This window comes from Onychostruthus taczanowskii, unplaced genomic scaffold (genome assembly GCF_017590055.1).
Source record: "Onychostruthus taczanowskii isolate IOZ18803 unplaced genomic scaffold, ASM1759005v1 scaffold10, whole genome shotgun sequence".
Lineage (NCBI taxonomy): Eukaryota > Metazoa > Chordata > Aves > Passeriformes > Passeridae > Onychostruthus > Onychostruthus taczanowskii.
In genome coordinates, this window is record NW_024496526.1 from 1585813 (window position 1) to 1612789 (window position 26977).

The 26977-nt window shown below is 57.7% G+C and overlaps 1 protein-coding gene across 5 annotated transcripts in view; it reads right to left on the reverse strand.

Moving 5' to 3' along the window:
• Window positions 1–2334: 2334 nt before the first annotated feature.
• Window positions 2335–26977, reverse strand: part of LOC121336899 (mitochondrial Rho GTPase 2) — a 47301-nt gene continuing 22658 nt past the window's right edge. The window contains exons 28-58 of one of the 5 annotated variants that reach the window (XM_041406550.1): window positions 26815–26917; window positions 26077–26198; window positions 25158–25317; window positions 23753–23943; window positions 23338–23506; window positions 21522–21633; window positions 20494–20665; window positions 19807–19929; window positions 19542–19728; window positions 18955–19085; window positions 17889–18032; window positions 16686–16805; window positions 16218–16302; window positions 14805–14863; window positions 13807–13888; window positions 13675–13718; window positions 12438–12491; window positions 12025–12077; window positions 11262–11370; window positions 10733–10834; window positions 10049–10147; window positions 9528–9636; window positions 9155–9275; window positions 8017–8101; window positions 6791–6936; window positions 6610–6710; window positions 6408–6538; window positions 5905–5985; window positions 5624–5746; window positions 5263–5465; window positions 2335–3709 (exon numbers count right to left, since the gene is read on the reverse strand). In XM_041406550.1, coding sequence (XP_041262484.1) covers window positions 3592–3709; window positions 5263–5465; window positions 5624–5746; window positions 5905–5985; window positions 6408–6538; window positions 6610–6710; window positions 6791–6936; window positions 8017–8101; window positions 9155–9275; window positions 9528–9636; window positions 10049–10147; window positions 10733–10834; window positions 11262–11370; window positions 12025–12077; window positions 12438–12491; window positions 13675–13718; window positions 13807–13888; window positions 14805–14863; window positions 16218–16302; window positions 16686–16805; window positions 17889–18032; window positions 18955–19085; window positions 19542–19728; window positions 19807–19929; window positions 20494–20665; window positions 21522–21633; window positions 23338–23506; window positions 23753–23943; window positions 25158–25317; window positions 26077–26198; window positions 26815–26917 — 3639 coding nt within the window. In that variant the 3' untranslated portion in view covers window positions 2335–3591. Of the gene's footprint in view, window positions 3710–5262; window positions 5466–5623; window positions 5747–5904; window positions 5986–6407; window positions 6539–6609; window positions 6711–6790; window positions 6937–8016; window positions 8102–9154; window positions 9276–9527; window positions 9641–10048; window positions 10148–10732; window positions 10835–11261; window positions 11371–12024; window positions 12078–12437; window positions 12492–13674; window positions 13719–13806; window positions 13889–14804; window positions 14864–15127; window positions 15187–15407; window positions 15626–16217; window positions 16303–16685; window positions 16806–17888; window positions 18033–18954; window positions 19086–19541; window positions 19729–19806; window positions 19930–20493; window positions 20666–21521; window positions 21634–23337; window positions 23507–23752; window positions 23944–25157; window positions 25318–26076; window positions 26199–26814; window positions 26918–26977 lie in introns of those variants that run through there. The other 4 variants (XM_041406525.1, XM_041406534.1, XM_041406515.1 and 1 more) reach the window with 4 other exon arrangements.

The window sequence follows — 26977 nt, forward strand, 5'->3', positions numbered from 1 at the left end:
GCCGCCGCCGCCGCGCGGGGAACCGGGACCCGCCCCGCCCCGCCCCGCCGGCAGCGCCGGGACACGGCCCACGGCACCGGCAGCGAGCCCACACCCGGCGCTCGCAGCGTGGGATGGTGCCGGCACCCCGGTACGGCTGCGGACATCCCGGTACGGGTACCTGCATCCCGGTACGGGAACCTGCATCCCGGTACTGGTACCCACATCCCCATATGGTAACTTCATCCTGGCGTGATACCTGCTTCCCAGTGTGGTGTCTACATCCCAGCGTTGGCACTCACATCCCAGTATTGGTACCCAGATCCTGGCCCAGTTCCTGCATCCCAGAGCAGCTCTGTGCATCCTGCTGTGGGTACCTGCATCCTGGTCCTCGTGTCCCAGCACTGATCCTCACATCATGGTGTGGGACCTTGGTGCTGCTGTGATCCCTGTGTCCCAGCACAGGGTCTGCATCCTGGAATGAGAGCCTGTATTCCATTTCCAGTACTGCATCCCAACACAGGTACGCGTATTCCTGTACCCACATCCTGGTACATGGTTTTGCAGCTGACCCCTGCTAGAGGAATCCATATCCTGGTACAGTACCAGCATCCCAGAATGGACACCAGTGTTCCAGAATGGACACCAGCATGCCAGCGTCAGGTACCTGCTGAATCTGGCACAGGTGATTGCAAACATTCCCCTCCATTCTGTCCCTGCACCCACAGGCCAGCACAGTCCGGGTGCATCCCCCATGGCACAGGGGACACAGAGCCTCCACTGCTGTCCCCTGCTGCAGCACAGTGCTCATGGGACAGCCTGGCACTGGATCCCTGGAAGTGGCACCTCTATGGGGTGTGCCCAGTGTCACCCAGGCCAGGCTTCCCCGGATCCCCAGGCAGGGCAGGGCTGTTCCCAGGACCCATCCCTGGTACCATCCTCACTTCCAGAGCCGTGGTTCAGCCCCACCGAGGTGCCCAGGGAGCTCTGGGCTCCCCAGCCCCACCAGGCTCCTGCCCTGGGGACAGCGTGTGGTCACGGCTGGGGTCCCATGGCCCTGCCACGCATGTGTCCCACCCCGCCCCCGTGCCTGTCCCAGCACAGCGCCCGTGCCCGTGCCAGTGCTATTAATACCCAGCAGGGCACGTGGGCCGCAGCTCCCGGGGGATCCAGCCTGGTTTGGAGTCACCAGGGAGCACCGCGTGTCCCGTCCGCCTTGGGATCGCTCCTCTGGCCGCGTGGCAGCACGGCTGTGTCCCCCACCCTCCCTGTCCCTGGCTGCCCGTCTGGGAAGGGTCTCCTCTCCCACCCCTCAGCCCAGAGGGATCCCCCCTCATGCGGGAGCAGTCCAACCCCATCCCGTGGAGTGCAGACGCTCTGGAAAATCCTTTTCTGTGGCTGCGCCCACATTCCCTGTGCCCAGCGCCCGTGGCTGAGGCTGCAGGGACAGAAATAGCTGAGGGAAAAGCTGCCATGGGAAAAGCAGGGAGGGGAGGTGGCACAGCCCTGGGAGCTGTGGGTGCAGGGGGAAAGTGACTGCAGGGAAGCGGGGAGCCCCAAACCCCACACAAGGATGGGCACAGAGATCCACAGCTCCCAGGGCAGCCAATGCTCCCCCTTCCCATGGATCCCGGGCAGAGAACCACGGGATCCATCACCTCCTCCTCTGTCTCTGCACCCTGGCTGGCACATGTTGTATGAGGATCCGTGTCCCCAAGCATCAAGGAGTCCTGGCCACCCCCAAGGCTTGTCCCACCACAGCAGGCCCTAAATCCCCGTGACTGCCCTCAAACGGGGCAGCCAGGCTCCGGGGGTGGCCCTGCTCCCCCTGCAGCCCGGGCAGGGACGAGGGTCCTGCTCCCCAGGTGACACAGGACACGGTGTGCAAGCGCAAGGTGTGTAAAAATTTATTTTGCTGTAGAGAACAAACCTAAAACATTAGAGCTCCAGCAGATGTGGAGCAGGGAGACACCAGGCACGGGCCCAGCTGGCAGAGTCACGCACGGTGGGCACAGAGAAGGACATTGAACACGAGGGATGTGGCCCTGGCAGTGCCAGGGACCAGGGGCCAGCAGTGAGTGCGTGCCCGACTGGCAGAGCAGCTCCAGCACAGGCAGGGACACCCGGCTGGCCAGCGCTGGGGACAGCAGGATGGGGACACCACCCTGGGGCTGTCCCTGGGAGAGACACCAATGCTGCCCAGCGATTCCTCCATCCCCTCGCCGGCTCCAGGCCACGATAAAACATTTAAATAGACAAAACACAGAAAAAGCAGCTCTGGGCACTACCCAGGATCTGCAGCTGCCTGGAGACCGACCCTGAGCGTGCTGGGGAAGGGCTGGTGGCACTGCCAAGCTAGTGGCACTGCCAGGCTGGCTGGTGGCACTGCCAAGCTAGTGGCACGGCCAGGCCGGTGGCACGGCCAAGCTAGTGGCACTGCCAGGCCGGTGGCACGGCCAGGGCTGATCCAAGCTCCCCTGGGAGGCCAGGAATGCAGGGATGGGTGCTGGCCTGGCTCTTTGGGACTTGCAGACAGGGACACTGTGGGGCTTTGGCCCCAGTGGGTGATGAGCTGTCCCAGCAGATGAAACCAGCTCAGGTGTGGGCAGGGGACAGGAGACAGGACAGGAGAGGATGGAGCTTCCAGTGGTGCCAGGAGATGCAATGTCCAGAGCCTCACACTCCAGACAGGGCCCCACAGAGGGGACAGCAGGTCACAGGGCCTAGGGCACAGTGTGGCACCAGCTGAGTGATGGCACTGCCACGGAAAGACTGGGCACACAGTGGGCATCCAACGCCCTCCCAGTCCTTACCAGGGCTCCTGGAGCCCTGCAAATACTGGTGGCCATGAACACTGGTGGCCAGGGGTGGGAGGGGTTGGGCCAAACGGGAGGCAGGAAAGGATGGACCCAGAGCCTGAGCCTGGCACGCTGCAGGACTCACAAGATTTCTGTGTAGAAACAACAGAAAGGAGCTCAGGACAAACCCTGGCTGTCACTGTCCCCCCTCAGCTCAGGACAGCAGCCACTGTGTCCCAGCAGGAGGGGCCAGGCCTGACCCCACACACTGGGCTGGGGGTGTCAGTGCCTGGCCCTCCCTCCCCGGCTGCCTTTGGCAGCTCTGGCTGAGGGAAAGCGGGACAGGAGATGGAGCTGTGCCCCAGGGAGCTGCAGCCATGAGCTCATCTGACAGCTCAGCTGCTGCTGCAGCTCCCAGAGGCCCCGGGAGCGTTGTGCCCTCCAGAATTGAGGGCACCAGCACAGCCCTCAGGGGAGGGGATGTGCCCAGTCCAACAGACACTGAAACACTCATGTTTGAGCTTAAAAACAAGCCTTAAAAAAACTGAACAGAACAAAAGATGAGGGTGATCCTCCAGCTGCTGGTGAGGCAGGGCTCTCCTGGCAGAGCTGCCTGCCCTGTGGCCACGGGGGCCAGGAGGCCACAGGGTGGTGCCAGGGATGGATCCTGCTGGTGCTGGGAGGTCTGGCTTCACTGGTCCTGCAATCCGGGCTGGGGGCAAAGGAGGATTTCCTACCAGGGGCCGGCTTGAGGCGGGGCCCCTCCGGGCGTCGCTGGGGACGGGGAGCTGGTGTCACGGGTGGGGCGTGGCTCTCATTTGCTCTTGGCCAGCAGGCGGTACAGGGTGAAGCCCACCAGCGCCGTCACCGCTGCCCCCAGCGCCACCCGCAGCCAGAAGGACGCGACTCCCAGCTCCACGGCGTTCAGGTGGCTGCAAGCAAACACAGGAGAGGCTGGTGAGCGTGGCTGTCCCGGCGCTCCCACCCTACACAGGGAGGCTGGGGGTGCCAGGGGGCGAGCTCAGCACAGGGGAGAAGAGCCCAGTGAGAATCTGAGGGATTCCCTGCCCCTACAAGCACAGCACTCATCGCCTGGCATCGCCATCAAGGCAAGGGAGTGCTGTGGGATGGATGTGGCTGTCCCCTCCCTGCCCTGGAAACAGCTCTCCAACACCTAAATAACTACACAGGTATCTGCCTTTCTAGGTCAAGCTGCCTTTCCAACTCCCCGTGCACGGAGAGCCGGGATGCCACCACGGGGACACTGGGATCAAAGGGCAGCGAGGGACAGGGCCCGGTGCTGCCCCAGTGCACACATTCCCTCCCCAAACACGTGCTGTCCTGCACTAACGTGCTCCTCTCCTCTCTCTCCCTCCATCCATAATTCATTCCCCACTACATCGGGGGAGCACAGCCAATCCCAGACCCTCCATTACGCTGTTATTTATTTATACCACATACCCTAAGATATATTAAGAATATTTAAATTTTAATACTGCAGAGGGGAGGAAAAAAAAAAAGCGTCAGCTCTAAAAATAAAGTTGTTTATTGAAAAGAAGCTGGAGGGAAAACTACTCACTAGTAATCCCATCCTGCCTTCCAACGCTCCCACACGCTCTCCCCGCCAGGGCTCGGCCCCTGGGGCTGTGCTCACCCTTCCTGGCCCTGGAGCAGAGGGATTCCACTCACAGGGATCCTCCTCCCTCCCCACAGCCCCCTCACCTCCCGTGACCAGCCTGCTGCTGTCCTACCCATTCCCAGCCCCTCTGGGGTGCAGTTCCTCCCAGAGAGAGGCTGTGTGACAGAGGTCTCGCTTCACTGACCTCTTTTCCAGTCTGATCCATCTCATCGGGAGAAAATAGCTGCCACCCCCCCCGTGGGCCTTGGCAAACTAAGCTGGCTACTCCTCTTCAGCATTTTTTATCTTAGGCTTCAAAAATAAACACTTCTGTGGCAGGATCTATCTACTAAATCTGCCAGAGACATACACACAGGCAGATGAAAACCTCCCCCTTCTGCAATTAGAGGAAGAAGTGGCTTTTCTGTTTCAATTATTTGTATAAGCAGATCACAGAATCACAGAACCTGGGAATGGTTTGATTGGAAAGGAACCTTAAAAGCTCATCTTGTTCTTTCCCCTGCCATGTCCAGGGACACCTTCAACTATCCCAGGGTGCTCCAAGCCCCAATATCCAATCTGGCCTGGACACTACCAGGGATCCACGGGCAGCCACAGCTGCTCTGGGCACCCTGTGCCAGGGCCTCTGCACCCCTCCAGGGAACAATTCCTTCCCAATATCCTATTTAATCCTGTCCTCCTTCAGCTTAAGGCCATCGCCCCTTATCCTGTCACTGCATGCCCTAGATGCCACCAAAAGCTGCAGGGAAACCGAAGCAAAAGCAATGTGGCAGAGGCAGGGCTGGGACACAGCCCCCTCCCCAGGCTGTGCTCCCAGCAGAGTCCCTCCATGGGAAGGATACTAACGGGAAGGTGGCAGCAGTGGCCAGTTTGGTGTAGACAGCAGTGCTGGGTGGTCCCTGGCTGTGGCAGGAGAAGAGGAAGGGTGGAGGGAGGCAGTGCTTGTAGCAGAACTCAGCTGGGAAGAGCCCTGGCTGCTGGCTGGCTTCTGGCAGGTCTGTCTTGGAGGCCACGAAGACACAGGGGATCTGGCTGTCCAGGTAGTGTTGCTGCAGAGACAGAAACCCCAGCGAGGGGTTAAGGACCAACCTGGCAGAGGTGGGGCTGCCACGAAGGCTGATGTCCCCCATGCCCCTGGTGAAGTCTAACAGGACCCCTGAGGTTGTCCAGGACCACTGTGCAGTCCCCCAGGGTCCCTGCCAGCTACCTTATAGATGCTGGCACAGTAGCTGAAGGATTTGGGGTCGCTCAGGCTGTAGATGAAGCAGGCGACGTCGCAGGCTGCGTCCGACGGCTTCGAGAACGTGGTGTCAGCACTGACCTCGTACAGCTGGAGCACAGGGGACAGGGCTGTGGCACTGCAGTGTCCCAGGGCTCAGCTGTTCCTCACACCAGCACACAGATGTGCCAGCACAGCCACAGCCACAGCCCAGCCCCATGTGCCAGGGAACGGGGACACAGCACAATGCCCTGCCCTCCCAGACTTACTATGAGGTACTTCTCCTGGCCATTGACCTGCACTGTGTTGATGGTGTAGAGGGATGGCTGTCCTGGGTTCTCCCTCTGGGCCTGTCACAAAGAAAACACCGGCTCAGGCCGTGGAGCCAGGAGCAGTGCTGGGTGAGGGACAGGCTTTCACACTGCCCTGAGCCCCCGTGGCCTGACAGCCCCCTGAAGGGCAGCCAGGGCCTGTCATGAGATGTGGGGCTGCTCCTAACAGGCAGGGAAATTCAGCACTGCTGTGGTCAGACCAGGAAAAGGCACAGCCCCTTGGGACAAGCAGAGGGAGCAGAGCCACTGCCTCAGCCAGGATTAAGGACACCAAAGCCACCAGCACGGAGGGGGTGCGAAGCACGGGCAGGGAGGGCACCACACAGGGGTGCCTGGCCGGGGGCAGGGAGGTGCCACCACAGGACAGATCGCTCCAGGATCCCCAGCTGTGCCTCCTGCTCTGCCCTGGGAGCGTGGCCAGGCAGGGAGCAGCCACTCACCGCCAGGCTCCTGCCGAGGAAGGCCTGCAGGAAGGCAGACTTGCCTGCACCCCGCGCTCCCAGCACCTTGCACAGGAAGACATTCCTCTGGGTCTGCCCTTTCTCCAGGTCAATCCTCTTCTCCCGGGTCACTGGCAGGGGAGAGGGTGGTGAGAGCCAGGAGGGACCCGAGCTGTGACAGAAGGGGAGGGCATGGCTGTACCTGTGAGGGCTTGGGTCTGGGAGTCCTGCTCCGAGAGGATGGGGTAGCCCAAGTAGCCCAGGCACTCCAGGCAGTGCCGTACGTCCAGGTAAGCCACGAGCCTGGAGAGACAGAGCACACCAGGAGGGTGAGCAAGGGCTGAGTGATGTGACCCAGGGCCAGGGAGAGGGACTGAGCTTACGTCCACTGGCAGAGGAATCCATGCAGGGAAAGCAGGCCTTTATCAGTGGTGCATACCGTGTTGTAGAGCTCGGGGCCCCAGGGCACGCAGGGGAACACGCTGAAGAAGTTCTGCAGCTCTGTGTGCGACAGGGCTCCATCCTGGTCCTGCCAAAACACAGGGGGTCACCAGGGGAGGCAGGACCCAGCCCGTGCCCAGAGGGGGCCCTGCCACACGGGCACATCCCCGCTGTGCACAGTCACAGGGATCCTGTCAATGGCAGGAATCGATCGACCGCAGCGAGGCCGGAGCTGGGCGAGCCCAGAGCCTGTGCCCCAGGGACTGCCAGCACTGCACAACAGTAAACACGCTGTGGGATTGCAGCTGCAAACAGGCAGGACGTGTCCACGCCCACCCCACAGCCCTGAGCTGCTGTTCCTGACATTCCTGGAGCCAGCTGTCCCAGAGCAGCCTGCATCAGGCCAGCCTGGCCTTCCACAGGCCAACTCAGCACTCATGCTGCTGTGCCTGAAGGGGACCTGCTGGCACCTGGGCACCCAGGGATGTGCATCCACTCAGTTCTGCCATTCCCCATGGCCACAGAGCTGATCTGGACACACAGGGATGTGTGTCCACTCTCTGCTGCCATTCCTGAGCCACTCCCTGTTGTCACAGAGCTGCCATACCCCAGATGCACATCAACATCTGAATAGCCAGTCTGAGCAGGTGCATGCTGATCCAATACATGCCCTTCTCCCACTCTCCAAGAGCCTGAGTTTGGCACAAATGTGTTGCTTTCTCTCCCTCTCTCCAGCCTGGCAGCCCTCCACCAGGCTGGCAGATGCTGGTGTTTGGTCCATGGCTGCTGGCCAGCAGCTGTGCCAACTTCCCTGCCTCCCTGCCCACTTCCCTGCCTCCCTGCCCACTTCCCTGCCTCCCTGCCTGCTGCAGCCAGGCACTACAAGGGCCATGCCAGCTTGATGCCAACTCAGACCCAGTCCCTCAAAGTCCAAACTGCCCTTTGGCCAAGAGTAGTGACCAAAGCCCACGCTCCTGACAGGCCATCAGACTACCTACAGCTTGCAGTGGCCACTTCCTGCTCCCAAAGCCTCCAAAGAGAGAATGCTGTGGCAGAGGAAAGCCCTTCCCTGATGCTCCATAGGCTCCCTGGCACAGAGGGGTGGTTAGGGGAGCAGCTGTGGCCAGGTGTGCAGGCCCAGCAGAGCATCCCCTCCCCTGCAGCCCACCTTGTCGTGCTTCTCGAAGAGCCTCTGCAGGAACTGGTATCCCAAGTGGTTGAGCTCCGTGGAGCAGCCGGGGGGCACACGGATCCTGTTGGGAAAACCATGGAATTATTATTTAGGTTGGAAAAGCCCTCTAGGATAAGAGTCCAACTGCTCCAACACTGTCAAGGCCACCACTGACTCACGTCCCTAAGTGCCACATCTACACGACTTTAAATCCCTCCAGTGATGGGGGGACTCCACCACTGCCCTGGGCAGCTGTGCCAGTGCCTGATAACCCTTTCAGCTGAGAAATTTTTCCTACTACTCAATCTAAACCTCCCTTTTATCTTTCATATCTTATTCTCCAGTTCAGACACCCAAATGAACCTCCTCAAGCACAGAACAAAGGGCAGTGTGAGCACACTCTCACCCAGTGTGCAAGCACATCTCACTCAGGGGAAACAGCTCCCCACTCCCTCCCTGCTCAAGGTCAGCTGTTACCTCCAGGCCTGGCTATTCCTTGACACAGCCCCTTTATTTTGGGGAGAATCCCCTTAGGATGCACAGTGGCCTTTCCCCGGCACATCCCAAGCAGCCCAGGAGACGCTGTGCCCTCGCTCTGCCTCATGCCCAGGGCTCCAGCAGGGCACAGCAGGGCCCCGGGGTGCCATCCACCAGCGTGTCCCTGTCACCTCCCTGCAGCCTGCTCTCTGGGAAGAGGAGGAGGCAGCTTGCAAGCCAAACCCTTCCATTCCTGCCAGCTCCCCATGTCCAGAGTGGCAGGGAGCAGAGAGGAGACAGCAGCCGCACAATCAGCCGCGAGGGCTGTGCTGACAGCTCACTGCTCCCGACAGAGCTGCTCTGCCTCGCTCAGCCAGGCACACAGCAGCCTCCAAGAACCCCTTGCTGATGTCAAGGCAAGTCTGGATTTCATTCTCCACCTTCCTGTCTGCCTAAATTAGCAGCCCCAGGCCTGCTATATTTGTGCCTGACCCCACCTGTCAGCTCCTGCCCCAGGGGAAGGCAAGGATGGTGAAGCTGACCCTGACCTAAGGGCCCAGAGCAGCTCCTGGGCTGCAGGAAGGATGCAGCCAAGGTGCTGGGCATGCTGAGCCAAGCACCACGGGAATGTGGCCCCCTGCCAGCCCTGGACACGCACTGTGGGTACAGGTAATCATCTGTCAGCGCCAGCTCGTCGTCGTAGCCGAAGCGGCGCAGGATGGTCCAGGTGGTCTCGTGCCGGCCCCTCTGGATGAAGAGGGTGTTGAGGAAGAGGAAGCCTGCAGGAGAGATCAGAAGTCAGCCACAGTGGAGTCAGCTCAGGCTCAGGGGTCCACTCCTCAGCCATGCTTTCCCTGGGAAAACAGACTGCTGGGACAGAGAGCCACAGCAGGCTTGCTTTAGCAAGAGGGACTAACTAGGCTTGGAATGAGAGCCAGGAGGCTCAGGACAAGGACAGGGCCCCGGGGATGTGCTGAAGGAGGTGAGTCTCCTGTCCCCAGGGAAGGAGCAGGGAGCCCTCAGGCTGTTACCGTTCAAGGTTAGGCCGTTGTCCTGCACCCCGTCTGTCGTGTTCTTCCACACAACCATCTTGACATCCTCCAGGGCCTGGGGAGCCAGGGGGTTTCCAAAACAAGACTTCTGCCTCCCAAGAGAATGAAGGTCATTGTCAGCAAAGCACTCAGAGAGAACAATCCTGTCTCAACAGGTTCCCCCTCCCCTGGCAAGGAATGGGGTTTCAGGGAGGGAAAATTCACCCCGCTCATGGATTTCTGTCTTATGCCTTGACCAAACCCCTGTTCTTCAGCATCCCAATAATTTAGGGCTCTCAGCATCTCCACAGCCTCCTGGTCTTTCCATGGCAGAGCAAACTCAGGCCAAGCTTAGGAAGATGGAACCCCACATGCTCAGAGATGCACCCTGCAGTGCTTCAGCTGTGCCACAGAAACACCAAACAGGAATGGGATGGCTGTGCCAGGAGAGGGGCAGAGCCTCCCTGCTGGCAAGGGAATCCCAGGCACTGGGCAACTCCTCAGCTCTGCAGCCATCCTACCTGGAAGTAGTTGAGCTCATCATCACTGAGGATCTGGTTGTTGTCCTGGTCCGAGAGGTTGAAGATCCGGGTCAGTGCTTGAGCACAGGCGGGTTTGAGCTGCAAGGACCAAGCATGGTGACAATGACAGGGCACCAGCCACAGCCTGGCCCTTCCTCCTGCAGCCCCACACACAGAGGGCTCCCTTCCTGCACTTCTAGGCCAGTACCACAGCCTCCTTAGAGGTGGGAATCATGGAATCATTAAAGTTGGAAAACTGCTCCAAGATCTGAGTCCAGCTGTCCCCTCAGCACTGCCAAGGCCACCACTAGCCCACGTCCCCAAGTGCCACATCCAAAGAGCTTTTAAATCCTTCCAGGAATGCTGACTCCACCACTCCACCTGTGCCAGTGCCTGACCACCCTCATCATGAAGAAATCTTTCCTAATATCCCATCTAATGTCAGGGAGGACAATCCATGGGAAGTTTTTCTTCCAGACCCTCCCCTCCACAACCAAGACACAGCCTGGAGCACGAAGGCTTCTGCCCCAACACACCCAGTCTGTCTGCCCAGCTGGCTGTACTGAGCACAGGAGATGGGCACTGTTCCCTTGGCCTGTCTGTGCCAACCCAAACCCTCCTCTTGCATTCCAAAACCTCCAGCCCAGAGCAGTGTGAGGGAAGGAGACTCCCCCAGGAGCCCACCTGCTTCTCCTCCGGGTCATAGAGCGGGGCAGTGGGGTGCAGCACAGCTTTCTGGGCGTAGTAGAAGAGCTCAGAGATGTTCTTGAGGTTCTTGGCAGAGCACTGGGGATTCAGAGGAAGAGACAGCCCTGATGAAAAGGGCAGGAGGAGGATGACACAATCTCCCGCAGCCAGACTAGCTGTGCCACAAAGCCCAGAGCAACATTTGTCCATCATGAGGAAAAATCCAAAGGGACAATCTCATGGGTTTTGCTCTGGTTTTGCTGTGCCCATTCCACAGCCCCAGAACCAACAGGGCCTGTGTGAAGTTCCAACTAGAGAGTCACAGAGAGCAGACACAGAAAGCTGCTCCTTGGCAAGGGGTAAAGGCCAGAAAGGCCAAAGGACAGGCTCTCAACCCCTGAACATGGGGACTTGTGTAGAGCAACATCATCAGGGCAGCACTCCAGGAGTACAGAGGCTCCCCAACTCCCACCAAACCAGCATTCCAACCCCTCAGGGAGGCTCTGCACAGCCCCAGCTCCCTCACCTCCACACAGGTCTCAATCTCCGAGAACTGGTTCATGATGGGCAGGATGACCTCCATGGAGCTGCCCACCTGCAGGTCAGACTTGTTTCCCACTAAAATTATGGGGATTCTAGGAAAGACACAGAGCACAAGTGAGGCCACTCCCTCTTGGTCCCAGCACTGTCCCAGCCATTGGTGCTGCCATGGGCAGGTCAGGGGCCCCAGCTCTCCTCTGTAAGGTCCAGAGCAGCTTTCCTGCCTCCCACAGCCAGGAGCATCCATCTGGAGAAACAGACTGCCTGATCCTGCTTATGCTTTCACCCAGTAACAATATGCTCAGGAGCCTTTAATCCAGCACAACAGCCTTCTGCCCAAGAGATCCACACACAGACTAAAGCTTCTGTGCTCCCAGACCCCCCCTGGCAGCCTCCTCTCCCTGTCTGGCTGAGATCAAGGAGGGAGAAGGATCCCTCCCCAGTGACCCCCTGCCTCCTCTGGTAGAGCAAAGTGCCTGTGTACTTCTGCTCTAAGTGGTCTGGCCACAAACAACAGCCCTGGAATGGTTTTGGCTGGGAGGGACCCTGAAGTTCATCTCATCCCACCCCCTGCCATAGGCAGGGACACCTCCATTAGACCATGGCTCCAAGCCCCATTCAACCTGGCCTGGATCAAACCACAAAGCTGGTTTGCTCTCAGTACCCTCAGAAGGAGGTGAGGATGGTGGGCACCCCACAGCCCCCAGAATCCCCCATTCTGCACCCACAGATCACACCCCACACGGTACCTGGATCCCTTTTCAAGTCCCCCGTTCACCATGGGGATCCACTTTGTGCGAATCTGGAAGGTGAGCAGAGGGAAAGGGCTGTCAGCACAGCCTGGGGAGGGAGAGGCAGCTCCTAGGCAGGCAGGAACAGGGCCCTGCAGCCATCTGCTCCCCGGCATTCCCTCACACCAGCAGGCAGAGCAGCCCCAGGGATGCTGGATGCCAGCACCAGGATGCAACAAGCCTGTTGTCCTGCTGTGAGGGAGCAACCTTGGGTGGGGCTCAGCTTCTGCTTGCAGGAATCTCTGACCCAAATCCCACAGAGCCAGGGGCTATCAGTATGTGCTCACACCACAGGGCAGCACGGAAACCCCATCACTAGGAACCCCCTCTGCCCCTGCTGCCGGAGAGGGGCCATGGTGGGGACCCATTACCTTGTCAATGGTGGCCTCCTTGGTGACATCATACACCACACAGACCACGTTGGCCTGCAAGAGAAACAAGAGGGTGGTGAAGGGGTCCCTGCCACAGGCATGGCAGCAGGGAATGGCCAGGGCTGCAGGGGGAATGCTGCCTGAGCTGCCAGGGAAGCACAGCGGCTGAGTGCACGTGAGCGCGGACACGTACACAGCCCCCTGTGCCTTCAGCACGAGCCACGAGCTGCTGGGAGCAGCTCTTCTGGCTCAGGAGCTGCTGGGAGCAGCTCTTCTGGCTCAGGAGCTGCTGGGAGCAGCTCTTCTGGCTCAGGAGCTGCTGGGAGCAGCTCCTCTGCCTTGGGAGCTGCTGCTCCCGTGCCTGCTGGCCCAGATCCCCCTCCCACAGCACCCGTGTCCTGGCCCTCCTCCCCTCCTGACCCCCTGCAGACAGGGCCAGCACGGAGGCTTTATCGGAAGCAGACAGGAGGGATCATTGGTCCTTTCAGCAGAGAGTTTAATGCTAATCCGAGGACACACAAGGGTTTAGGCAGGATTTCCTGGAGCCATTTAAAGCTTCTGTGTACTCCTGCTGTCTGGGTGGAGGGAGCAGGACCCCCGTGCCCACCTCCTCCACCGTTAGCCACCGGGGTTAGGAGATTAAATAGCTTTGCTCACGTGAGAGAGATGGTTTTATTATCCATAATTAAAAGGTCCTCATGTCTGCCGAGTCAAGGTTAATCCCAGGGCAAAGAGCAACTGCGTCCAACCCAGCCAGACAACTTAATTATTCCTCCACGGCTGCTCTGAGGGCTCCCTCATCCCTCCCTGCCCAGGGCTCGCCAGGGGCTCCAGCTCCCCAGTTAACTCCTCTGTGCCACCGCTTCATCAGGCAGCCACAGATATCTAATGCAGGGAGCAGGGGTGTTGCCCAAACCCAGCAACTGCTTCTCCCTCTTCTGAGTCCGTGGGGAATATCCCGAGGCTGAGAGCACAGTGTCTGCTCCTGCCTCCTCCCCTGGGCAGCGAGCTGCCCATGCCACTGGCCTTCTGGAGGCTCCCTGGAGGGCTTGGACAAGCCACACACAACAGCTTACAAGACAGAGCAGGATTAAACAAGCCTCTCAACAAACCAGGAGAATTAATCCGTGGATAACCAACTGCCTGTGCCTCTCTGGGTGGCTAACAGGGAGGGGACCAGCCATTTGTCCCCTGGGGACCACGGCCTCCTGTCCCCATCCCGGCCAGCCCTGCTCACCTTGGCGATCTCCTCCTGCAGCTCCTCCTCCGTCTGCTCCGACTCTGGAAGGGGAATGAAGCCATCACCACTCCGTCCCAGTCCCCTCAGCCAGGCAGGGAAGGGGAGAAGCCAGGCAGGACAGGGCCCTACCTGAGTAGTCCACTATGTGTGTGGGGACCTTCTCAGGGGTGACATCGGCTGGGATGGTGATCTCCTCCGCCCGGGGGGGCACCTGCAAAGGCAGCACACCCCGTCCAGCCAAGCAGCACAGGTGACAAGGGACTTCAGGGCCTTGGCCACTGCCAGGGCAGGATGAGCTGTGGATCACGGATCACTCTTGGCCCACCAGGCTGCAGCAGCCCCCTGCACTCCAGCCCTGGCACAGGCAGCATCCTCGAGGTGGAACTTCCACCTGCCTCCCTCACAGGAAGCTCCTGATCCCGGTGGAGATAAGCCCTGGGCACTCCCTGGGCTCCTCTGGGAGCAGCGCTGAGCTGATTGTGTGGGCTGGGCTGAGAGCAGGGAAGGGGTGCAGGGCTGGTCCCCCAAACCCCTGAGCTGATGCTGCCCAGCACAACACCATGGAGAGAACACATGGGCAGCGGGAGACACCATCTGAGGCTCAGGGAAAATCTGCCTGGACAGACTGATCCCATTTCCCTACCCAAACTGTGCTGGAACAGCAAGCTGTCGAGGGGCACAGCTGGCTGGATGCTGCTGCTCACAGTGGCCTGGCTCGGAGCACCAAACCCATCTCCAGAGGGTGCAGCGGGCAGGGAATGGGGCTGGCCCCTTCCAAAGGCTGTGGTGGTGCCAGCCCTGCTATGCTGGTGACAGAGACCCCCAGCAGCAGCAAGTGGGGCCCTGGGAGGCACCAACAGCAACACCCTCCTCAGGGCAGAGAGAGCTGCAAGTCAGGATCGGCCCCCAAGACAGAATCAGAGCACAAATTGAGGAAAACACCATCTCAGCTGGAGCTCCGTGTGGTCGCCACTGACCTCACCCGAACCAGCCCCGTGGCTGTCACTGCCCCGGGAGCTGCGAGCACCTCCCAACAGCCCCATCTCCAGCGGGGACACTGGGGACAGAGCTGTCCCACCCAGCGAGGGGGCCCGGGCTGGGGCTGTGCGCGTCCCCTCCCCACTCACCTCTTCAGGAAACTCCTCTCCCACCAGAGCCATGATCAGGGACGTCTTCCCCACCTGGGCTAGGAAATAAAGGGAGGACGTTGACATTGGCACCGGCACGGCAGAGCTTGAGGGGGACAGCGGCAGGTGGGAGCCGTGACACCACGGGTCGCCCGGTGACAATGACGGGCCCGGCCTCTCCCCTGGTCTTGCCAGTGACGGGGGGGGTCCACCTGGGCCCCCTGCCCGCCCTCGCCCCTCCCCTGCAGGAGAACCCTCTCCCCCGGGACCCCCGTGCCCCCTCCCCCTTGCCGTGCCGCAGGAGCCGCCCCCGGGCCCCTCACCCTCCCCGAGCAGGAGGATCCGCACGTCCCGTTTCATGGCGGCGCCGCCGCCTCCCCGGCCCCCCCCCACTTCCGGCCGCACCACCGAGCGGCGGCGCAGAGCGGCGCGGGGCAGCGCGGCGACCCCCTAGCGGCGCCAGCACACCGAGACCTCCAGCGTTGGCCTTTCGATGGTTTATTAACGAAAACAAAACGTTTAACGGCAACAAACGGCGAACGGGGCCGTGAAACACATTCCAGGGCCGGGCGGGGCCGCAGGCGGGCCAGCCGCCGCGGAGCCGGGGCCTGTCCCGGGGCGGGCCCCGCTGGAGAAGCGTCGCTGGTGCCGGGCCCGCCCGGCTCAGGCGCCCGTCACCTCCCATACGAGGACGGCGCTGTGCGAGGCCGTGAGGAGGCGGCGGCCGGAGGGCGCGAAGCGGCAGAGGTGCACGGTGTCGTCATGGCCGGCGTAGTCCTGCGGGGCCCCGGCGCGGCAGGGCTGCAGCCGCAGCAGCCGGTCTGCGGACAGGAGCGGCTCAGGGCTGTGCCAGGAGGCTCCGATCACCCTCCAGACGCGTTCCCTGGGGCTTGTCCGTGCCACGACCACCCTTCCCTGTCACCCACACACCACCCCCATCTCTACTCCCTGCCAAAAAACAGCATTCATGGTCACCTCCCACCCCCTTTCCAAGTCTTGTTCTGGCCAGAAGCACCATTCCCCCTCTCCCTGTCCTTTCCCAGCCAGAAGCACCGTTCCCAGTCACTCCCCAGGCTCTCTCCCCACTGGGAGAGCTGGAGGTTGAGTCGCTGAGCTGAGTGACACAGCACAGACAGACCCAAGGAGCGAGGTGCCCTTGCCAGGAGCAGGGTCCTGCCTGTCCCCATGCTGTGGGACAGCTGCAGAAATGGACACAGCCCAGAACCCCCTGCCCGTGGACAAGCAGGATTGATCTCATGCATCTCATTTCTGACCCAGGAGCCTCCTGGAGGTTTCTCCTTGCCCTGGACTGTAGCTCCCAGGTTTGAGGACGTGTCTCTTGTTTGGAGGAATGAGGACACTTGTTTCCTCTCTGGCAGAAGAAGCAGGGGCCCAGGCACCCTCAGCACTCACCACCAAAGCCGAGGGCCATGAAAGGTGCAGCTGGGGACAGGCTGAGGGACGTGGCAAAGGCTGGCAGGGAGATCTTCCTGAGCACCTGCAGCCCAGCAAGAGAAACACAGGCAGCTCAGAGGGTGAAGGCAGCATCCACAGCTGTGCAGCCACAACCCTAAGGAGAGTGATGGGGAGGCTGAGGGTGCACAGCTCCTAAAGCTGCCCCAGGCATCCAGGAGACACTGAAGAGAGTGCTGATGCTCTGGAAGCAGCTGCCTTCGCCTCCCTGGGATCAGGGACTGGATGCAGCCTGAGGCAGGGGCAGTGCTCTGCTGCTCACCTGGGCCACACTCTGCAGATTCCAAGATGAAAATCTGCTCCCTGAGCAGTTGCCTGAGCCCACCCCACCCCTGAGACTGAGGGTAACACACAGGGCAGCTCTGCCAGCCCCCACTGTCCCCACTGCCTATGGCAGGGGACAGGTACCTGTTTCTTCCTCAGGCTGTAGAACAAAGCTTCCTTCTGCAGCCCAAAGCCCACGTAGACCAGGACACCGTGTTCCCAAGGGCAGAATGCAGCCAGGCTGGGAGGGAGGCTGTCCAGAGCCTGGTGAGGGAAACCAAAGGCAACAAAACTCAGGCTGGATTCTCTTATTTGGATCAATGAGAGATAAAAGGAGAGCACAGAGGGACCCAGGGCTGTGTGTGTTTGAGCAGTGGGACTTGAGCATGGTGGAGGCTGCTTCCTCCCTCTTGCACTCCCATCTCTGGCTCAGGAAAAACAAGGAACAACTACACCCTGCCATAGAAACCTGAAGCAAATAATTTAGTGTTGTAGGAGCAGGTCCCATGAGGGTCCAACAGGTTGAATTCCCACTGAGATAATACTGCTGCATGGGCTTGAAGCTAGGATTTGGTTATGGATCAGTTTAACACAAGGAAACAGGGCCCAGGAGGCAGATCTTGAGCAGGGGATGAAAGATGAAACCTTCAGGCTGTAAGGAGAGCTGTAGTGAGCTTCTTTTCAGAGCAAATCCATCTTTTTGGAAATGAGCAGAATTATTGACAGAACCCAGCTGCTGTATGGACCCAGGCTGAGGCACTGCCTCTTGCCCCCCAAAAACACCCAGCTCCCTTCTGTCTGCCAATGTCACCTGCACCAGGGACCATCTCCATCCTCTCCAACACAGATCCTCCTGCTTTTCTAGCAGGTGTCCTGCTGCCCAAACCCCACCCCTGGGCTGGAGCCAGAGGCTTCTGCCAAGCAGCAGGGACACACAGGGCTGAGTACTTGGCTCTGGGAAGCCATCACCACGCTCCTGGCTCGGAGTACTCACACTCCTCGGGAGTGTCAGAATTAGCAGTACCCTCATAATTAGCTCTCCCTCCTGCACACCATGCTCACTGCTGCCCAGGCTCTGCTTTGCTGGCACAGGGCTCTCAGCTCTTTGCAGGTGCAGTTTAGGGCTCCTCATGCTTAAAGTCAGGGCTGCAGAGCAGTCTGGCACTGCTACACTGTCCTTCCACACCCAAGAAGGTGCACTGACAGGACACTCTGTGAACTGGACTAACAGAGATGCCTTTCCTAGGCACACACTCACTCTCAGAGCCCTGTGCCTCCCTCTCCCATCTCTGCTGGTGTCCAGCCTCACACCAGGAGCAGGCAGGGCCTGGCAGGTGCCACACTCACCTCGGGGCCAGCAGGAGCTGGGAAGCTGAGCCAGTCCAGGAGCTCACACTTGTCCTGGAGCCAGTCGGAGGCCCAGACGCTGACGCGGCGGTCGGAGCTGGCTGCCAGCCAGAGCTCCCCTCCTTCCACCCCGAGGTCGTGGTACTGTGAGCAGAAACACAGCTCTGTCCTTCTGAGGGCACAGAGACTTTGAAGGAGGAGGACAGGAACTCATGGGAACATGGAGCTTGTGTTTGGGGATGAAAGCCAGGATCAACCTCTGTTTGTGGCTGCTCCATCCCTGGAAGTGTCCAAAGCCAGGCTGGACAGGGATTGGAGCAACCTGGTCTAGTGAGAAGGGTCCCTGCCCATGGCAGGGGGCTGGAAATAGATTATTTTTAAGGTCTTTTCCAACTCAAATCCTGGTCTGAACAACACAGTTCTCTTCCTTGGGACACCCTCTGGATCTGCACATCTCCTAAGCGAGTTATTTCCAATACCATGTGTCCCCTAACAATGTGCTTCACCTCAAATCAAGGAGGATTTCCTCAGTCTCAGATTACCAGGAAACACAGCTTTGCAGTGCAGATGATCTTAAAGCCTGAGAGCTTAGGGAAAACTATTCCCACTTCTGCTGTACAAAGGGAAAAAAACTCTCCATGAAGAGGAGGACAAAGGAGGTACTCAAACCATCCCACTGCTGCACGGCCAAGTCTTCCCAGCTCCACAGAGGAATGGTACAGGCTGCCAAAGAGCCTTTTTGGGGGGCACAGGGGCTGCAGACTGACAGCCTGGGCTGCTCCTGAGGGGTGCTGCTCTCCAAGAAGCTGTGGCACAGGTTCATGTCACACCTGCATGCAGGCTGTCAACAACTGCCACCAAAGGTCCCCTGCAGGCACAGCCTCACTCAGGCTGCAGCTGCAACATGGAGATTTATTCCACTGAATATATCCCTGGAAAAACTGATAGGAAGTTGCTGGAGGGAATGGAAGAAGATTTCCAAAGAGGAAAAGCAAGGGACAGCAAAACTTGCTGGACAGAGCTGTGCAGTGACAGATGAGGACGGGAGTCGCTCCTGAGGTCTCACCTGCTTCCTGGTGCACTGGAGAACAGTGATGGGGGAGCCTCTGTGGTCAGCCAGGACATGGATGGTCATTCCAGTGCGAGGGCTGCTGACAGCCACTATCCCATCCTTGCCCCCTGATAGGATCATTTCCCCTGATGGCAGAGGAGGAAAGAATGGTACACTTCTTGTAGGAGGAAAAAAAGGTCAGAGGAGAAATGTCCAAGACTATGGGATATCAGTGTCCTGAAACACTGTGAAAGCCTGGCAACACCCCAGTCAAGGGCTGGGTATGATGAGATGTCTCAGAGACACCCACTACACCCCCACACTGAAGAAGAGCCACAGTAGATCATAAAACAAAGGTGTTTGTTGTACCTAATCCCCTTGGCTATCCCGGAGCCAGTGCACCTCCTGTGTCCCACCCACCGCATGCTCAGCTGGCAGAGTCACCAGAGCTCACTGAGACAAGTTCTGTGGCTCTCCCTGGCCCTGGGGTTTTGGGCAGGTGGCCAGGACACAGAGCAGATGGAGGCCAGGGTAAACCCAGGCAGCACCAAGCCACATTCCCCGAGGCCACATGTCCCCAGTGTCACCTCAGGCAGCCTCACCATCAGTGGAGTAGGTGACTGCTGTCAGTGCAGCAGCGTGGGGGTGCATTTTCAGCTCCATCTCTGTCCTGGAAACACTGAACACACGGACAGTGCCATCACTGTACCCTGCCACCACGTGCTGGCTCTCGCCGGGACAAGGCCACACCCCAACGGGACCGGGCTTCCAGGCCACGCACTGGCAGCTCTGCAAGGAGAGACCTGGTGACACAGGGGACGCTTCCCTGTGCCAAGAGGAAAGGACTGATGTGCCAGAAAGCCTTACCTGGTTGAGCACCTGGAACTGCACCACCAGCTCGGTGCTGCCCAGAGCCCAGATCCGCACGCTGCCGTCCTCCCCGCACGTGGCACAGTGACGCTCGTCGGGACTAAAGCACACCTCGGTCACCTGCTCCAGGGAAAGGGCAGACAGCAGGGCTCTAGGGGTGCCACAGCCCAGAGCACATCAGCTGCCCTGCCCCTTCCTCCCCAGGGTTGTGCTCATGGGATACACCAGATGAGAGGGAACATAAAGGAAGGTTTGCTTTTGGGCTAACAGGACAAGAGGCAATGTCCTCAACCTACACCAGGGAAGATTTAGATTGAATATTAGGAAGAATTTCTTCATAGAAATGGTTGTAAAAGCACTGGCACAGGCTGCCAGGGCAGGGGTGGAGTCACCATACCCAAGAGTGTTCAAAAAATGCATAGGTGTGGCACTTGGGGACATGGTTTAATGGTGAATGTCGTGGTGGTGCTGGGTTAGTGCTTGGACTTGATGATCATAAAGGTCTTTTCCAACCTTATCAATCATGGCAAAGAGTAAACCCAGCCCCAAAGGCAGAACCAGGCAAGGTGCACTGCAACTTGTCATAAAACATCTTCTCTCCCACCATTTGAATCTTTTTTTTCCTGTAGCAGAAAGATACCCTGAAGCAACAGCAAAACTCAAAGCAGGCCCAGCCCCTCTGACCTTGTTCTTGTGGCCGCTGATGAGTCGGATGCTGGTGCTCTCCACCCAGTTGATGTACCACAGGGTCCCTGCCGTGGTGCCCACAATTCCCATTTCCAGGCTGTCGTCAAAGGCTGCGCTCACAATGGTCCCATCCAGGGTGATCTCATGCTCCAGCAGGACTGAGCCACACCTGGAGGAAGGCAGGGTAGGAGAAGGACTGGCTCAGTTGTTGGAACAGCCACTCTGCCTGCTTTAAATCCAACTTTCTAATGAGCCAATTCAATGAGGGGCTCCTGTCTCTGGAACAGTCACTGGGAGAGCTGGGGTTGTTCATCCTGGGAGCCTTCAAAGCCCCTTCCAGTGCCTAAAGGGACTCCAGGCGAGCTAGAGAAGGACTTTGGACAAGAGCCTGGAGTGACAGGACAAGGAAGAGGGGCTTTCCACTGCCAGCAGGCAGGAATGGATGGGATATTGAGAAGAAATTGTTCCCTGGCAGGCTGGTCAGGCCCTGGCACAGGGTGCCCAGAGCAGCTGTGGCTGACCCTGGATGCCTGGCAGTGTCCAAGGCCAGGTTGGACAGGGCTTGGAGCAACCTGGGCTAGTGGAAGGTGTCCCTGCCCATGGCAGGGAGGGTTGGAATGGGATGGTCTTGAAGGTTCCTTCCCCTAACCCAAACCATTCCATGATTCTATGGTTTGTACTTCAACCATCTTTTTACAGGAAAAAAAAAGATAGGGCATGCAATAGCATGAGAGAAGAAACAAAGGTAACATATTTTCCCTAATTCTCCTAAAGGAATTCCTACAAACCACTGACACAAACTTCAGGTACAATAAACACCCACTTTCACCATTAAGAGGATTCAGCTACCTGTGGCAAAAATTCAGTCAAAAGATCCAGGCAGAAAGAATCAGCAGTCACGGGATGGAGAGAAAAAGCTAAGGATGAAGAGTAGCAGGAGCAGCATGGTTGCACGTGGTGTCTGTGAAAAGCCACCTCTCAGACAAGTCCTGGGGACTGCCAGGTGAGGGGCCACGAGCTCCTACCTGGCATCAGGCCCTTTCAGCCTCAGCTCCTGCACGGTGGCCACGCACCACAGGCGGATGCGCTTCGCGTTGCTGCCGCTCAGCAGGCGGGGGTGCCGGCCCAGCAGCACACCTGGGGAGGAAGGGCACCTGTCAGTGCCAGTGCTCCTGCTCCGCTGCCCTGGCTGGTCAGACACATGTGTATGCTATTTGCCAGCTGTCAGAGCTGGGCAGTTCTCTGCTGTTCATGGGGCAGGTTTCTTTATCTCTCCCACAGCCCGTCCTCCCTCCAGGAGATCTCTGCTGTCCATGGCCACTGAGTGTCCCTGCAGGCTGATCAAATTCCAACATCCCATGGGGAGATGCTCCGCCCAGGGGAGGAGCCAAGCATTCCTACCTGGATACAATCTGAGCCTGGAACAGCACAGCAGCCTTTGCCCCCTGCATTCCCAGAGGAGCAGCTTTCTCCTGCCCTGCATTCCCAGAGGAAGAGCAGGCCCATCTCCAGCAGCCCTGGAGCTTCAGAGGAAAACTGCAGCCTTGTGCAGGATCCCTGCTCCAGCAGAACCACAGCTGGCACTGCAGGAGGGCTGAGCCCCCATGGGATGGGACTGTGCCACCACCCTGACACACAGGGTTTGTTTTCTGTCATTGGTTTGTTTTCTGGGGTTTCTTTTTTTTTGTACTACTGCATTTATATTTTTAAATTTTCCTAGTAAAGAACTGTTATTCCTACTCCCATATCTCTTCCTGAGTGTCCCTTAATTAAAAATCATAATAATTTGGAGGGAGGGGATTTGCATTTTCCATTTCAAGGGAGGTTCCTGCCTTCCTTAACAGACACTTGTCTTTTAATGCAAACACTTGTGGGAATCAGAAAAATAGAAACTTCCACAGACACTGAAGGATTCGATTTGCAGCCTTGGGAGAAGCTTGGATTGATGTAAAAATACAACACACAGATATTAAGTAGAAAATTAATAAACTTATGTTTCTCCAGTTGTAAGTAAGAATATGCCTTAAGTAAGTGAGAAACGGCATGGGTAAGATGAGAAGGGTTTATAGTGTAGGGGTGTGGTTGTATAGAATAAGCTAAGAGTTTAGAAGTTATAACATAAGGATATGGGTGCATGAGAGACAGAAGCCCATTGGACAAAATATCCACAGTGCAGTAGAAATAAGTAATGGTGATAGGTTAGAAAAGCAAAATAAACCCTGTGGCAGCTGTCCATTGGATTAGAAAGTTCTATATTGCCTTGTAACAGAGAACTTGTGACTTCTTTGTGCTGTGGCTGACTGCCTGCTCCTCTAAAATTTCATGGCCTCTGAGACTGATGTTTGTCTGAGCAATGAATCGTTCTTAGCCCGACTGTGGTCCCATCCCTTTATTTCAAGTGGTGACAGTGATACTCTGTCATCATTCCAAGGCTGCTCCTTACAGCCATTTGGGCAGCAAAGTGGGAGGGTTCTACAGCCCAGCACTGTTTTACAGACTAGAGGTCTGTAGGTGCTTTGGCAGAGGCTGCCCAGAGCAGTGGAGGAGTCACCATCCCTGCAAGATTCCAACAGCTTGTGGATGTGGTGCTCAGGGAAGTGGCTTTATGCTGGACCTGGCAGTGCTGGGTAGTGGTTGGACCTGATGATCTTAGAGACCTTTTCCAACATTAATGATTCTATGAAGCCCCCAGGAAACCCAGGTCACAGATCCATTGCCACCCCACACATCTTTCATCCAACACAGCAAACAGATTGTCCAAGCAGAGCTGAAATGGGAAGTCTGTGAGCTCAGAGCTTCTTTCCCAACACACTCCCCTTTCAGCCCTGGCGCTGCACCCACCGATCTCGCCCTCATCAGCCTCCCAGGTCATGAAGCAGGAATTGGTCTCTGTGTCCCACACACAGATGTGGCCTGAGTTGGTCCCACTGTAAAGGAGAGCCTCAGCACCGTGACAGAGAGATGTCAGCTCCACCAGCCCCAGCACGGCCGGGGCAGGGGCACGATGAGCCTGCCAGAGCACAAAAACCAGGAATGTCAAAGGCAGTGAACTTGTTTAGATGCATCAGGAGAAAAAACACCCTCCTCCCCTCAACTCCTGCACTTAATGCCTCAAATACAACCAAAAGCTGTTTGTGCACAGTCAATATCACCTCACTGAGAGAAATCATCAGCTCTCACAGAGCCCTCGCCAGGGGCTTGGAAAAGAAGTCAGAGATGCTGAAAATAAATCCTAAAAGGTAAAAGGAAGTTCTACCTGCAGTCTGACAGCAGCTCCCTGCTGCTCCAACACCCAGAATGTCACAGCTCCCCTCCCCACACAGGCCAGGTTTTGGTGAGAGAAAGGGCTAAAAGCCACATCGTGGAGAGGCTCTGAGATACAAGTGGACAGCACGAGCTCATAGGTGTTGGTGCTCCACAGAGCCATGGTCTGGTCACTGTAGTCCCCTAAGGAGAAAGGGAAAGAATTCTGCTGCCTCAGGATGCTCACAAGCATCCACACAGCACACCACATCAACTGCATCACCCCTCATCCAGCTGTTGGGAGACAACTGTCCCAAACACCATTCCAGGCATGGACACAACTCCTCCTGTGCTCAGCACCAGCTGCACAACATGACTCATGCTTGCCCAAATGAAGGACAGACAGGACTGGCCCAGCACTTCACACTGGAGATTGTAGCAAAGCTGTCCTGGCACTGGAGTAACTGGAGCAGCCAGGGCTGGGATTGAGCAGGCAGAGCAATGTCAGAGCAGTTTCCTTGCTGTTTCTCCATCCTTGGGAGTCGCTGCACACTTTTGGAAATGCCCCATACAAACTCTCCAGAGACACTGGGCACTCAGGGCTAACCCTGTCTTGATAAAGAACGGGATGTCACCTTTCCCAAGGACCCAGCTGAGGTGGGAGCTGACCTCCATGGAAGCCACCACAGCTGGGTGGGAGAAGAAGGCATTGGCCTTAGTGATGGCAAAATCCCCAAGCCTCCAGAGAGCTCAGGAGGACAGTGCTCTCCTGTTGCCCTTCCCAAGCTCCACAAGCTCTGTGGAGACTTTCAGCTTTTCCCTCCCCTGCAGCCCAGACCAGAGCTGGAGGAGGAGAGCTCCTCTCCCACACTGCTCCCTGAAGAGCACAAAGCTCTCTTTCTCTCCAGCAAAGCCTGCTTTTCTTTCCAAAGGCAGTTTCACCAGCTTGGAGAGAGTGTATTGCCTGCTCCACAGGTCCCCTCTCATGCAAAACAAGAGCATCCTAATTGCATGTTGTCCTTTAAATGTCCCCTGCCTGAACAAAACAGACAGCTTGAGCATCCATCCTGTGCTGGCATGGCTGCCTGGCAGGAGGCTCACAGTTGGGAGCCTGGCTACTTCTGTCCAAGTCCATCTAGGCAGCAATAGCAAGTCCAGAAGAAGGCTTTTCCCTCTGCACACTATAAATAGTAACCACAAACCATTTACAGGGGGTCTAAGAAGCACCAGTGAGTCAGGAGAAGAAAGCTGTAATTGCTGCATTCCCTGCTGTTTCAAGGATACCACAGAACAGCTTCCTACCCATGAGCCTGCTGCACATCTGGCAGGTGTTTGGTGCTCACAGCACCCTCCTGGCATGAGCTGTCTCCTCTGGGGTGCACCCCTGCACCCACAGCTGCTGTTACAGGAGTGCTCACCTATGGTGACAAGGAATCTGTCGTCCCAGGAGAATGCCATGGCTTGCACTTGTGTCTCGTGGTGGAACAGCTCTGCTGTGCAGGCCCCATCCTGGGTGCTCCAGATGCAGATCTGACAGTGGGAGTCTCCATCCCTCTGTCCTGAGGCAGAGGCAAGAACCTAACACAACAATGTGTAAGTAATTAGAGAATGCTTGTTAGCCTTAATAGTTTTTTCAGTCATCCCACATTAAAGGGATATGGCTGGCAAATGGAGAATTCAGTGAGAAGCAACCATTCAGCTGATGGCAGGAGGGAAAGGCAGCATCACCCAGAGGACGAGAACAGCCTTTACAGAATCACTGAGGTTGGGAAAGATCTCCAAGATCATCAAGTCCAAGCTGTGACAGATCCCACCTTGTCACCCAGCCCAGGGCATGGAGTGCCACATCCAGCTCCTCCTTGGACACCTCCAGGGATGGGGACTTCACCACTCCTAGGCAGCCCCTTCCAATGCCTAGCCACCCTGTCCATGGAGAAATTCTTCCTGATGTCCAGCCTGAACCTCCCCTGACACAGCTTGAGGCCGTTCCCTCTCATCCTGTCCCTGTTCCCTGGGAGCAGAGCCTGAGCCCTGGCAGCTGCCCTCTCCTGTCAGGGAGTTGTGGAGAGTCAGAAGGTCCCCCCAGAGCCTCCTTTTCTCCAGGCTGAGCCCTTCCCAGTACTCCACATCAGACTTGTGCTCCAGCCCCTTCCCCAGCTCTATTCCCTTCTCTGGACATTCTCCAGCTCACACTGAGCCAGCACAACAGATAGCTGACTCCAAAATAATCTCCATAGCCTCCAGGCAGAAGGAGGAACAGAAAAATTGGATTTTAAGCTGTGGGACTGCAAAGTGACAGGGACAAGCCCTGGCCTGGGGCAGAGCAGCCTCTCCCACCTGGGCATGGTGGCTGAGGGTGAGAGTGGAGATCTCCTCGGCGTGGCCCAGCCAGTGGCTCTGCGAGCCCGAGTGCAGGTCTTCAACCACGATGACGCAGCCACAGGAGTAGGCGAAGAAGCCTGGCAGAGGAGGGGGAGGAGAGGGGATGTTTTCATGGAAAGGCTGCACATACAGCCCCCACCACAACCCACGTGGAAAATTCTATGATTCATTAATACGTAAAGGCTGACTCTTTGATGTAGCTCAGCAGCAGCAGGTTGGGAGCGGGGTGAAATCTCACTTTCCCTGCCCTGAGTAAAGCAGAGCTGCTGGGCACCATTCCAGATGGAGAAAGGAGGCAAGATGGGCTTTGTGAGCTTCCCTCCTGCTCTGTCCACTCAACAGCTGGAGCCTGAGTCTGTCCCACCAAGTAAAGCTTGCCAACAGCAAAGAGCTACTGGATTTTACCAACAGAAAGAAGCTCTGTGTTCAAGCAAAGATCCCAATCCAACAGTCAGATCATAACTTTACTCAGTACACAGCCCTAGAATCACAGAATAGAATCACACGTGGGTTGGGTTGGAAGGGACCTTAAAGCTCATCTCCTTCCACCCCCTGCCATGGGCAGAGACACCTTCCACTACGCCAGGCTGCTCCAAGTCCTGTCCAACCTGGCACTGGGCACTTCAGGGATCCAAGGGCAGCCACAGCTTCTCTGGCAACACATCCCACCGCTCCAGAGCATTCCCAGTGTACCTGTGTCTGGGTTCCACACCATATTCCCTCTGCCATTCCCATTGTAGCCAATCACTGCTTTCAGCTTCAGCACCTCACTGCCCACTGGAGGAGACAAGAAACTCTGCAAGAAAAACAGACACTGCCTTAAAATAATCTCTGGAAGAATGGTCTGGGCAGGTGC